Source organism: Macaca mulatta, chromosome 6 (genome assembly GCF_049350105.2).
Source record: "Macaca mulatta isolate MMU2019108-1 chromosome 6, T2T-MMU8v2.0, whole genome shotgun sequence".
NCBI lineage: Eukaryota > Metazoa > Chordata > Mammalia > Primates > Cercopithecidae > Macaca > Macaca mulatta.
The window spans coordinates 81,761,651-81,776,044 of NC_133411.1; the positions used below are offsets into that span (position 1 = coordinate 81,761,651).

General features: G+C 39.5%; 1 protein-coding gene across 10 annotated transcripts in view; it reads right to left on the reverse strand.

The window, feature by feature from the left end:
• Positions 1 to 4,904: 4,904 nt before the first annotated feature.
• CERT1 (ceramide transporter 1) overlaps positions 4,905 to 14,394 on the reverse strand; it is a 148,354-nt gene continuing 138,864 nt past the window's right edge. For 8 of the 10 annotated variants that reach the window (XM_078004890.1, XM_078004891.1, XM_028849519.2 and 5 more), the window contains one exon: positions 7,520 to 10,600. In XM_078004890.1, coding sequence (XP_077861016.1) covers positions 10,467 to 10,600 — 134 coding nt within the window. In that variant the 3' untranslated portion in view covers positions 7,520 to 10,466. Of the gene's footprint in view, positions 5,076 to 7,519; positions 10,601 to 14,394 lie in introns of those variants that run through there. The other 2 variants (XM_078004888.1, XM_015140287.2) reach the window with 1 other exon arrangement.

The window sequence follows — 14,394 nt, forward strand, 5'->3', positions numbered from 1 at the left end:
TTCAACCTGTGGAGTGACTGCCCCAGAGAGAAGCACTTGCCACCACCTATTCCCTTCACCCTCCTGCTTGTTCCCTGCACTCTGCTGCAAAGGGCCAGATAGGGGGAAAAATTGAGCCCCTTTTAGAGGTATGTATCACTGTCCACTCCCCATCCTCACCCCGCCTGCACTATGAAGTTTGACTACTTTGAACTGTAATGTTCCAGGATTGTAGCACTGGAGCAGGATTAGTCCCAGGCAACAGCATTCCAGTTGGCTAATTCTGAAGCCACTTGGCAGGGAGCGTAAAAGTAGGAGGGCCTTGTGCCAGCTGCTAAGCATACAGGGTGTGTATATGTGTGTGCGCCAACTGCTAACTAAGCATACGGGGTGTGTGTGTGTGTGTGTGTGATGGAAGGAAAGCATCAGGAAGTAATCCAAACTAGAAGGGCTCCGGTCATCCCCCCTGTGTTGATTATGGAAGTACTTTGCTTTCATGTCACTTGCAAATTTGAAGTGGGCTGGAGTGGAGGTGGGGGGCAGTTGAGGGGGCAATTCTGTCTCCACTCTAAAATCAGCTGGGATTGTACTAAGTAGAAGCCTTGCACACAATAAAGTGAATATAGAGCTTTGTTAGCCCTGCATGATGTGTGATGTTCTCTTGTAGCCCTGAAGCTCACAAAGGAATTAACAGAGGAGCTTCTACCTTCCTGCCCATTTCACTGTCTAGACTTGGGCTATAACCTCAAAGGGCTCTTACAATGAAATCAAGCTTTGGTGCACTTCCTCAGTCTTTTCTCATCGAGGACATAACCTGTGAGCTCTCGTTCTTAAAACTTTCATCCTCTAGCAACAAAAGGTACTCAGATCTGTGTGGAGAGCTTGCCTACCTCAGGCCAAGCCTCTTTCAACACATCTGGATGCTCTTACCCAGTGGTCCCCAACCTTTTTTGGCACCAGGGATCAGTTTCGTGGAAGACGATTTTTCTACGGATGGGGTGGGGTTGGGAGGGTGATTTTGGGATGAAACAGTTCCACCTCAGATCAGGCATTAGATTCTCATAAGTGTGCAACCTATGTCCCTCACATGCAGTTCACAATAGGGTTCTTGCTCCTATGAGAATGTAATGCTGCTGATCTGACAGGAGGCGGAGCTCAGGCTAATGCTCGCTCTCCTGCTGCTCACCTCCTGCTGTGCGGCCTGGTTCCTAACAGGCCAGGGACCAGTACCTTATTCAACTGTACAACAGTTAAATAACTGAGGCTTGCTGGTACATACCAGGAGGATGGTAATTTTAAATGGAAAGTTCTTGGGGTAAAAGCCATTTTTAACTTGCTCAGGACAGCACTTACCTATGCCAGTAGAACTCAAACCTTGAACACCCCATCAGAAAAAGTTTTGGAAACGCACCTCCAATAATTTTTTGTTTTTTGAGACAGAGTCTCACTCTGTCACCCAGGCTGGAGTGCAGTGACACAATCTCAGCTCACTGCAACCTCCGTCTCCCAGGTTCAAGTGATTCTCCTGCCTCAAGCCTCCCAAGTAGCTGGGATTACAGGCATGTACCACCGCCTGGCTAATTTTTCTATTTTTAGTAGAGACGGAGTTTCACCATGTTGGCCAGGCTGTTAATATTTATTTCTTGAGGAATTACATACATTATCAAACAAAAAATTAAATGATAAAAACATGTTTAAAAAAAGCCAAAGATTTTTTAATTCTGTACTGCAGAGATAAATCTTGCCCACATTTTTCTCCAGACTGAGGTCTCTGATGGGCAGGGACTATGTCTTTTCTTGTTACCTTCAACAAGTGCCTTACATTAAAAGGTCCTCTAAGTTTGTTGAATGGCCGAGGCAACAAGTCAATATACTTAGCACTCATACCAAACAGAAAACAGTCACAACAGAGGCAGGAAGTGTTGAGGGAGCTGGAAATCCAGAGACCTCCATTGCAGTCCTTGCTGTGAGACTTTATGCTATTCATTTCCTATCTTGTCTTCAGTTTCCTTAATTGTGAAATGAGACAGTTGGCTTCGCTGGCTTCTAAGAAGGTATCTAGCTCTACGTAGTCTATGAAATGCCATATTTATGGTGTCCTCATATAAACACAGAATCAGTTTATCATCCAAAGACGGAAACATGATACATTTTTATAGTGGATGATATGAATCTCATGTGTATTGATACTTCAGGGAAGAGCCCAGTACCTTCCACAGAGCACCACAGGGATTGTTAGCAGAGGTGACTCAGTCAATCTTTGTTTCCATCATCGCTCCTCAGCAGCTGCACAGCTAACTATCCATAACCCTTTGCAGCCCAGACCTGCTGTGGGCTCCTGGCATTTCTTTTGACTCTGCTCATCTGCCACTATCTCTGGCTGGGAGAGTTGGCATCTCTTTATAAAGCTTAAGTCCTAGGGGAAAAGAAGATAATGGTGTTCCTTTTCCCGGATCTCATCCTTGCACCTTCTCATTGAAGTTAAAATCTCTTCTGCCCCTCCAGTTTCATTTGCTCCTTCTATTCACAACCTATCCATATATATTTTTTCACTTTTTTGCCACCTTAAACATACACTCTATTGAAACTGCTCTCTGACTTTAGGTGGGGCCTTGTGTTCTACTGGTCAGTTGAGTTGATAAGCTAGAGCCTAGCTTATTAGCAGAGTTTCTAGACTAATACAACAAGCAATATCATAGTAGTTATATAATCCAAATACAAAGGAAAAGGACATACAATAGAACTGAATAGCAGTTGAGGGGGTTGATATAAGTAAGTTCAGAAGTTGGGACCCTGAAGTAGGTTTTAGCTATTGACTAAGGGGAGGATAGCAGGCATTTCCTTAGAAGGTAAGCATGGATTGCTGAGTGACACAGTAAATCTACCTGGCTGTGACAATTTATCTGTATAGAGGACCAAGGAGTCAGGCTGGTAAGATGGAGTAAGGCCAAACTACTAAAAGATGCCTTTGATATGAGACTGAAGTCAAGGAGTGTGGACTCACTCTTGGAGATAAGGGCACTATTGAAACATTTAGCAAGAGGCTGAGGCAGGACAATCGCTTGAACCCGGGAGGCGGAGGTTGCGGTGAGCCGAGATCATGCCATTGTACTCTGGCCTGGGTAACAAGAGCAAAAAACCACCTCAAAACAACAACAACAAAACCATCAGGCTGGGCACGGTGGCTTATGTTGTAATCCCAGCATTTTGGGAGGCTGAGGCAGGTGGATCACTTGAGGCCAGGAGTTCAAGACCAGCCTGGCCAACATGGAGAAACCCCCGTCTCTACTAAAAATAAAAAAATTAGTCTGGCATGGTGGTGCATGCCTTTAATCCCAGCTACTCGGGAGGCTGAGGCACGAGAACCACTTGAACCAGGGAGGCGGAGGTTGCAGTGGAAGATCACGCCTCCAGCCTGGATGACAAAGCGAGACTCTGTATCAAAAAAACAAAACCCAAATCATTTGACTTATTCCCTATTCAAACGAAACCAGGCAGCAAGACCCACAGATATTTCTAAAATGTGTACAATAATAATGCTCCAAAAAGTCCTTCAGTGTCTCCCACTGCTGGCAGAACAAAGATCAAACTTTATAGACTTCAAGGTTTTCAACCAACTGCCTGTGCCTCTCCCCCTAGTCTTCTCCCTTACTGGTTATGTCCTGGAGGTAGACTAAACCCCAGACAAGCCAAGTAACTTACGGTTCTGCTCAAAGCCCCCAAATGTTTGCAACTTGTCATTATTCCTGTCTCTTGCTCATTTTCCTATTTCTACCATTCAAAACCCAGCACCTAGCACATATTTGCAGTTGTGTATTTCCTTAATATTTGCATAGTGCTTTAAAATACATTATCTTGCTCTTCCCCAAACAACCCTGTGATGCAGCCATAGTAGGTGGCTTTGTATAATTTTATAGAAGATTACAATAGACTTAGACACATTAAAATGATTTGCCCAAGATAAAAGCTGTTCAAGTGAGAGAGCAAGAGAACCTCTGGTCTTCCTAAGTCTCATTCTTTCTCAGTATGTTGAATACATGGTACCAGGGACTTGGAAATTTACTTAGAAATAACAACAAAAAACCTACTGGATGCTAGGAATGAAAAGTGAGTCACAGACTATAAATTGTAGTTTTAAATTAAAATGAAGACCATTAATATGGTGCTATCAATGTACAGAGGCTGGTGAACTTAAAACACAGCAACAACCCATTTCCTATCTACCTTTTGAGAACTGAGAACCAAGAATTAAAAACACTTCTGTACATCTCAACTGTGGCCAAGTCACAATGTAAGTTCAATGTACCTTATTCAAATGCTTCTGATCTCAAAGCCTATTTCCTTTATTTTTTTGAGACACGGTCTTGCCCCATCGCCCAGGCTGGAGTACAATGGTGCAATCTTGGCTCATTGTAACCTCTGCCTCCTGGGTTCAAACAATTCTCCTGCCGCAGCCTCCCGAGTAGCTGGGATTACGGTGCTCACCACCACGCCCAGCTAACTTTTGTATTTTTAGTAGAGATGGGGTTTCACCATGTTGGCCAGGCTGGTCTCGAACTCCTGACCTCTTGGCCTCCCAAAGTGCTGGGATTACAGGTGTGAGCCACCATGCCCGGCCCAGCCTATTTCCTTTAACTTTGGATACATTTCTTAAAAGCTTGGTTATGACAAAAACAATGAAGGCTACATGCTCGTTATTGCTGTATCTCCAATCCTTTATGGCATGTAGTAGTTCAATAAATTCTTGTTTTGGGAACTGTTTTAGGGTGCTGGGGAATTACTGATATCCAATTTGCTAAAGTGTTTTGTACATTGACTACACCTTGATTTAGCTGCTGCACACAGATTCCCTGCTGCTGGACCCAGTTACCATTTAAACCTCTCAATCCTAACAATAATACAGAAAAGAACCACAGTAAACCAAGTTACAGTGAATCCAAAGCTTGGTTTATTTCCTCAGTGATCATTCTGTGGTAGGCAGCCAACAAAACAGTGATAGTTATATTGCAGCTCATCCTTGGGTTGAAAATCTGGGATAAAATCCTTGGGCTTGTTTGTAGTAATGTTTTATGACTCAGTTTCCTGTTTCATCTGAGCTGGAGGACAGGAAGAAAGTTTAAGCACCAAATCGTGATCAAATTTCATCTTTACTGACCTCCTTTCTGTATCTGGTGGGATTTTATAAGACACATCGTTACAAAAGCTCCTTGTGATGGGACCACATATTGATAAGCCCCACTGCAAGTTGAAAATAAGTTAAAATAATAACGCATTTCGACAGAAGCACCTCGACTTATGATGTGGCTATGTACTGATAAGCCCATTCCAAGTTGAAAATACCGTAAGCTGAAAACTTTTTTTTTTTTGAGACAGAGTCTTGCTGTGTCACCCAAGCTGGAGTACAGTGGTACAGTCTCAGCTCACTGCAACATCCACCTCCCGGGATCAAGCAATTCTCCTGCCTCAGTCTCCTGAGTAGCTGGGATTACAGGTGTGTGCCACCACACCCAGCTAACTTTTTTATTTTTAGTAGAGACAGGGTTTCATTATGTTGGACAGGCTGGTCTCCAACTCCTGAGTTCAGGTGATCCACCCGCTTCAGTCTCCCAAAGTTCTGGGATTACAGGTGTGAGCCACTGCCCCTGGCTGAAAATGTACTTTTGACTTACAGTATTTTCCGCATATGATTGGTTTACTGGAACACAGCCCCATGGCAAGTTGAAGTGTACTGTATTTGTAGTGCTTTGTATAAAGTCAAACAATCATAAATCGAACCATTGTTAAGGAACCACGTGTATTTGGAATTTTGTGAAGCCAATATTGAAGTGTGGGACTAAGACCCATACACCAAAATTGCTAGTCTTCAAGCATGTTGGTTCTTTCCAGTCCATCAAACACTATATTCTAGATATTACACACAGGCATTAAAAAGTAAAGTCTAATGGGAAGAAAACAAACTTGAGTCAATCAGTAGGTTTGGAACCCCAACCTGTTCCCTCCTCTGTAAAAGAGGGGTGGTATCACCAATCACCACTATCACCTCACTGGACTGCTGAGTGGGGAGGAGTCAGAAAAAGCAGGCACAGTGCCTGGTACAGACACGACGGAGATACCCTCACACAACACCTCATCAACCACAGAGCCTGGGTGACAGGAACATCGTGGTTTGGCATCTTCTAATAACTTCAGAGGTATTAAAGATTTGTTCTAGTACTAACCTCACAGAACTCTATACAAAGAAAGAATGAAGAGGCCAAATAAACTAGCTTCACTTATGATATCTGTGCAAGGCTATTCAAAGGATACAGATGTGGAAAGTTCACAGAAAATGTGTCTTAATAGGCAGACAATGTAAATGATAGTATGAACTCTGTAGTAACCAAGTTCAAATAATGGCAAGAAAATCTGGAAGAGCCTATAAAAGCAACCCCATTTGAAACTGCTAGGTAGAACTACACCTTATTAGCAGGTTATATTCCAAAGTCAAGCCTAAAGCAAAACCTGCAGTTAAAACTGCCCTAGAAAATCCCTCTAGGAATGAGGACCACATATTTCTCTGTCAACAAATTCAACACAAGTCAGATTTTCCCTCCAGCATCCCACCAGATTAAGTAGTTGGTTTTTATTTACAGATTACATTGTTTGGATGTCATGTATTTTTGAACACTAGGAAAGAAATATGCTCAGTGCCTTTCAATACGAATCCACTGGCTGAGTGAACTGCAAGTTCACACTTCCCATTTCATGGTTGTTCTAGGGCATAAATTCCCTGAGTGCAACAAGTGGAGCTGAGATTATTTAAATGAGATTTAAATAAATGAGATGATTTATTTATGGTTAAGTGCATACAGATCAATTACAAAATAAATGTGTATCATTCGCCAGCGCTGTGCTTCCATTTTAGAAACACCCAAGTGAATATAGCTTAATTCTCTAGCAATCTTTTAAAACTTCTGGACGTGATCCACAGTAAGAAATTCATTGTAAACTGTAACCCACTACACACATATGTATAATACATATGACAAAATACATACAAAATATTTATTACATGTCATATACTTGATATATTCCACTGTTATATTTTGTTAAAAAAAAAATCGGGCTGGGCACTGGCTCATGTCTGTAATCCCAGCATTTTGGGAGGCCCAGGTTGGTGGATCATCTGAGGTCAGGAGTTCGAGACCATCCTGGCCAACATGGCGAAACCCTGTCTCTACTAAAAATACAACAAGTAGCCGGGCGTAGTGCCTCACGCCTGTGATCACAGCCACTTGGGAGGCTGAGGCACAAGAATCGCTTAAACCTGCGAGATGGAGGTTGCAGTGAGCCAAGATCGTGCCATTGCACTCAAAGCCTAGGTGACAGAGCAAGACTCTGTCTCAAAAAAAAAAATAAAAAATAAAAATAAAAATGTCGGCTGCAACTTTGTTTTCTTGATCCCTAACTGGGTTACAGGAAGAACACTGAATTTCAAGCTCTTAACTACTCAGAGTAGGGCAATATCTCAGGGTTAAGGAAAACAAATCAAGCCAGCATATTTGTCCATAATATTTTAATACTTTTCCACTTTAAATACTGGTTTTAATTTTGTGATTGTAACATGGAAGATCCAACTTTATTATGTTTAAAAAACATCATCAGGATCATAAAGCTATTATAGAAGTTACTCTACACACTCCCAAGGTACTTTAAAATGATTATGTTTTGAGTCTGTAGATGAACCATGACAAAATCCAAATACATCGTCTGTACAACTCGGACTAAATACTGGTGAAAAGTGTTTAATTGGACAAATAACTGATAAGCTTAAAGATAACCAGCACAATTTCACAAGAGAACCAGCTCAGCCCAACTAAAAATTTCTTAATAGCAATTGACACTGACGTTGTATTAGGTGTATAAATTAGTTGATGAAACTGAACAAAGAGAAAACCCATTCCTCCTTTTCCTTATTTTGCCTTCTTACACCTCCCTTGCAGATATAACCCTCCTTTGGTTTAGCTACCCCTGTGGCAATACCAAACCAAGTACTGCAGTGATCATCCTCTACCTCAAAACCAGGAGTCCTGAATTCCAACGGAAACACTGTGCTCTCTTGTCCTGTGCAGTGGCAGTCAGGGATAAAACCCCACATCACCAATAGATTTCAAGTTTCTAACATAGCACAAAAGATAAACTGAGTAGAAAAGAGAGTAAAGGGTAGTTTTTTCTTTTGGTTTGGAGGAAGACAAATTATCTGTAGATGAGAAAACATGAATATTCAGGATGTAGGAATCAGCTTAATGAAAATAATTCTAGAGGATCTAAATGTTGTCCAGAAGGCCAGTACCTCTCCAAATTCTGACCTCTTTTGGACTCTTTCCATATTCACCAATTTATTTCTCAATCTGATTGGGTGGAATTAACTCTAGTGAAGTAAAAGTGCAGTTATCTAAAGGTAAAATGTTATCTTTTCTTCTCTTAATACAAATATTTTAGTGTAATCATTTTATTTACAGAATCAATTGCAAAAGTATATCATCACATTTAGTCCAAATGCAACTAGTGATAATTAGATTTAGATATTGCTTTGTAAACTTTCCATACTTCTGTAAAATAAAGCTATCCAATTTAGTAATGAAAGAGTTAACTGTCTGTGTTCATGACAGTTACCAGAAATGGCAAACAGAGAAACATTTATAGTGAGCATACAGAATTTTTTTGAAGATTCTTATCAGTGGCTATGGTGAATAAACCTGCCCTCCCCAACCCTCCCATTCTCCCATCCCAACCCCATAACCCACAGCTGATTGTAAAATAAAATACACATTTGAGGTATAAACTTTTCTTTTTTAAACATCACAATATAAAATGTTAACTGGTGATGTAGTAAACCAACATGATAATTTGTCTTATTTGCCTTACTAGCATTACCACCATATAGGCACTTTTCCACGTAGTCAAATTATGAACAGCATTTTTCTATAAGGCATATTCCATGCACATCATTTACAGAAAGGTAAATTAAAAAATAGAAAAGATTATGGAGCGTGAAATCTGCGTGCATGTAATGTAAGCATATGTTTTATATGTATTTTTCTCTCTGTACAGAATAATAAATATCACTATATCTGATGCAAGTAATTCACTTCCAGGATTGTGCATATTAAGCGATCAGACTAATCCCATCATTAAATTATTATCTTGCACTTATCATTAAGACTCCATTACCATGTATGTGATATATACAGGACATGTTCCATGTGACATGACTTTCTGCTTTACAAAATGGGTCCGATTTCTGTGTTTTTACAGAGCTGAACAAGTCAGCGAAGCATCTACAAAATGCCTCTGATTTGTATAAATACACTGGTGTGTAAACACAATGAAGATTTTGAAGTGGGCAGTCATTTCAACTTCAGTGAGCCCTATTCCTTGCCTCATCTCCATGCTTCAATGTTGTTCACAAGACTTAAACTGAAAAGGGTATTTTACATTTTAAGTTCATATAGCAACAAAGAAATGCATTTCAGTTTGAATCATGTGGAATCTTTACTGCTCTGCTGAAGTTTCTGATCAAGAGGCAGAGAGGCATTGCTCACATTTTCCATGTATACTTTGCAACCTATCTTTTAAACTGACCCAAACTGGAAGAACAAACATATATACCCGTTACTGAATACCAGAAATATTGAATTAAATGTCAAACTCAGTCTGATTTGCTTTAAACAAGTTATACCATATACTACCTTAGAAATTTAAAGAAAACATGAATTTATCTTGACCATTTTCCAGAAAGTAGTCTATACCAACAAGATTTGTACAGATATTTCTGTTTGGAGACAGGCAGAACCAATTTAGGGATTACCAAATTGTGTTTGTAATAAACTGAAAAAAATGTCTAGCACACAGTACACAACTAAAAAATATAATAGAAATATAAAGATATCTGGGGGAAGAAATAAAGCTTTTCACTTTCTCCATCAGAACCAAAGTTCTTCATGGGAGTAAGACTATAGAAAAGGCAAAATCACAGGTTATTGACAGCCCTCAGTTATTAAGACACACACAACATGAATCATTATAGAAATCAGCAGCAACGAATTCTATGATTATACAAAGCAAAAAAGTCAAAAAATTCTGGACACAGATTTGACTGTAGGCCTGAAAAAAGAACCTCATCCAGATTATTTGCTGCACAGAAAGCACATGCCCCATGTGCGTTCAACTTTTGTGCTTTTCTTTTGTGCACAAAACCTGATACAACAGAGGATCTTAGGCCGGACCATAGTAAATTAAAAATTCTGAAAAAGTATCCAAAAATTAAAGCATCAATTCCTAGTTGTGATTCAAAGTTGATTTTTTTTTCTCTTCTAGGAGCAAGCAAATAAAAATATAGCCATATACATGTAATTTTACATGTATTTATAGTTATATGCTGAGCAAGGAGATCTAGCAGGAGATAGCTAGTGTTAGATGTTCAGCTTTGCTATTGCAATATTTTGTCATTTTTGTACACAAGGCCAAGGTCTTGGGCCACAGACAAGGCTATAGATCCTACGTTCCAGCTTAGAGCATTCAGCTTTTTTTTTTTCTTTTTTTCTCCAACATGGAATGTCACACAGCCTTGCTTCAGTCACTGAAGGAAAAAAAAAAGACAAGTAAAAAACTCAGCAGTATGTTTGTTACTAACAGCTGCAAGACTACCAGAACACAGTTCTCCCACCCTCCATATTCATGGAATGCACAGAATCTCTATTAAAATTTATCATTATGAATGCAAAATTATTAACCTTACAAATTTGAACTTATCCTATCAGCAAGGAATCGAAGGTATATGGAATTTTTCAAAAGTTAGGGGAATAGTCCTCTCTACGGTCTGGGCCTCCAAGATGACAAAGAAAAGAAGGAACAATGGTTGTGCCAAAAAGGGCCGCTGCCACGTGCAGCCTGTTTGCTGCACCAACTGCGCCCTATGCGTGCTCAAGGACAACGCCATTAAGAAATTCGTCATTTGATACACAGTGAAGGCCACAGCAGTCAGGGACATTTCCGAAGCAAGCGTCTGTGATGTCTATGTGCTTCCCAAGCTGTATGTGAAGCTACATTACTGTGTGAGTTGTGCAATTCACAACAAAGTAGTCAGGAATTGATCTCATGGAGAAGAATCAAATACCTCCACCCCAGTTTAGATCTGTGGGTGCTGCCCCTTGACCCCCACCAAAGCCCATGTAAGGAGCTGCGTCCTTAAAGACTGAAGATGGACTATTCTCTGGAGAAAAATAAAATGGAAAGTGTACTTAATATTGCATGCTCAGTGTATTTGTGCCACATAGGGTGAGAATTTTTTGTGTGTGTCAGACCAAGTGTGAAGTGACACAGTGTATTTTCATGAGGGAGAAAGCTTATTTATGTAAATCAAATCTTAACTGTTTGTAGTCACATCCTCGGCCTCACAATTTGCATAGGTGTGTGAAATAAAGGGGGTTAGGCATCTGAAAAAAAAAAAAGGGCAATATAGGCAAGCAGAGGGGATCAGTGAAAGGTCTCCTGATTTTTACCCCACAACATGGCATTTCTTTTCTTAGCCTGCAATAAAAATTATGACATACAATACTATTTATCAAGAATTTAAAAAATGTATTCAAGCTATGAGAGAGACGCTTGCCTTATTTAATCAACAAACATGCTCTGAACTCTTTGTCAAATGAGTTTAAAAGTTTTTACTGGCTGGGCTAGTGGCCCACGCCTGTAATCCCAGCACTTTGGGAGGTTGAGGCAGGCGGATTGCCTGAGCTCAGGAGTTTGAGACCAGCCTGGGAAACATGGTGAAACCCCAACTCTACTAAAAGTACAAAAAATTAGCCGGGCATGGTGGTGTGTGCCTGTAGTCCCAGCTACTCAGGAGGCTGAGGTAGGAGGAACACCTGAACTTGGAAAGTTGAGGCTGCAGTGAGCTGAGATTGCTCCAGTGCACTCCAGCCTGGGCGACAGGAGTGAGACGCTGTCTTTAAAAAAAAATCTATATATATATATAGTTTTTACTGTTAAACAACTTTGGATCTTATTAACTCTTTACAGAACTTTATCTAAAGGTGATATACACACTATTTAATGTTACTATTTTTTCCATCACCAAAATTAAGAATGTTCGCTTTCCTAGGGTTTCAATGCTGGGTTTGACTTCATACATTTATCTTCCATAATTATTGTAAGAAAAAAAAAAATCATGTTACAGTAACAAAGATTTTTTCACATTAAGGTTTGAATTTGGATCTTTGTTAGAAAGAAACTCAATCTGGACTCAAAAAGCCAGATTTGAGTTTGGGCCAATGAATCTTTTCAGTTGTATCTTTGCACACATATACACGTATCCACAAACAATAGACCTCTCTTCCCCAGAGACGTTTTTAAGATTCCAAGCTCCTCCCTCCTAGGTCCATAAATGAAAAATCTGTGCACATATACATACACACACACAGACAGTCAATAAAACACTGCTCTAAATCCAACAGTCTAGATGCAAATGCTGCTAATATCCTACCATGTATCTTTCAAATGTTTCAAAAAGTTATTCTTCTCAAATATAATTGAGAGCATGTTTTACACAGAACTGCATTCTGATTTCTTTTGCTTTAATACAAAGTTATATTTTCTGTCTTGTTTAGTTGAATATCTGAGCCCCTTTGGTAAGGAAGTCATATAAAGCATCAAGAGGGAGGCTGTTTCAGCGAGGTCATGGTGAAGAGAGAAGACAGAGTGAAACAAAATCTGGTCTTGGATAGAGTGAAACAGCACCACTTTAAAAACCTAGTGGCTATGGCAAACAGACATATCACTAAGCAGGGTGATAAGCCTGTTTCTGTCACGTGCCATCAGTTTTCTGGTTTATTTAATAAATATGGCACAGACTCAGAAACAATAAGAAGTAATGCATCCAGATCTAGCTATAACAATTCTAAAGTACAAGATACTATAAAAATCGTGAGCACACTTAATGCAGTGCACATGTGCCTGAGGAGAGAATCCCTAAAGAGTCAGGCTATATTACAAAACACTATTTTCAAATACCCTTTTTCCTGGGAAAAAGCTAAATAAGACATCAATGTAATACACCTTATGTTAATATGGGATATTAGTTAGTATCGGACAATAAATTTAGCCTTTGCATTTTTTTAAAAGAAAGACATACTATAAACATCATTAGAAATCAGATTTGTTTAACATTATTTCATTATATAATTGACTATTATTTTTAGCTAAAGAAAAGGACTCAAGAATATACATTTCTCAGCCAATTACTTAACATTCAGTATAGGTGAGAATGAGAAGATATTCACGTGTTACTGCTTACCATTTGTGTATCACAATTGGCAATACCTAGTAATATTTTAAATATTACAAAATAGAATTTATAGAAATAGTATTATACAAAAGATTCTCAATGGACCAAAGCAGGCTTAAACTCGGTCATAAGAAGAATACAATTAAAACTACACTGACAGAGTATTTTTCACCTAATGAGTTGGGAAAGTTACAAAGTTTTGTTTTACACATTGTATGAAAAATTATGGGACACAGGCACTGCAATTCATTATTGCTGTTGAGATGGTCAATTACTATAACCTCTATGAAAAGTAGTATCTAAATTATAAATGCACAAACCCCTAGCAGGGCCAGTAGTACCACATCTATTAATTTTTCCCACATATAAACTTGCAAGTACAAAATGACATATGGATACAATTAAAACACTGTTCTAGCAAAAATTGGAAACTGTAATATTCACCAATGCAGAACTGATTAAACAAATTATGTGTATCTACACAATGGACTACTGTATAACCATCAAAATGAGGAAGCTCCTTATAAATATGTGAGACCTTCAAGATAAAATGCGAATATAAGATGTTGAATAGTGTTTACAGTATGCTGCTGCTTCTCTAACAACAAAAAAAGTGTATGTGTGTAGAAAATACACTAGTATTTGTTCATTCAAGCATTAAAAACTTTCTGGAAAAAACTAGTAATAGCATATAGTAATAGTTAATAGTATATGGCAAATGCAAGACAGGATAAATTTTACTGTGTAACTTTTTCATACTTCTTTTTTGAGATGGAGTCTCGCTCTGCTGCCCAGGCTGAAGTGCACTGGCTAAATTTCACCTCACTGCAAGCTCCACCTCCCGGGTTTATGCCATTCTCCTGCCTCACCCTCCCGAGTAGCTGGGACTACAGCTGCCCGCCACCTCGCCCGGCTAGTTTTCTGTATTTTTTAGTAGAGACGGGGTTTCACCAGGTTAGCCAGGATGGTCTCAATCTCCTGACCTCGTGATCCGCCCATCTCAGAACTTTTTCATACTTCTGACTTTTTTTTTTTAAGAGACATTACCTGTCCAGGCTGGAGTGCAGTCGTATAACCACAGCTCACTG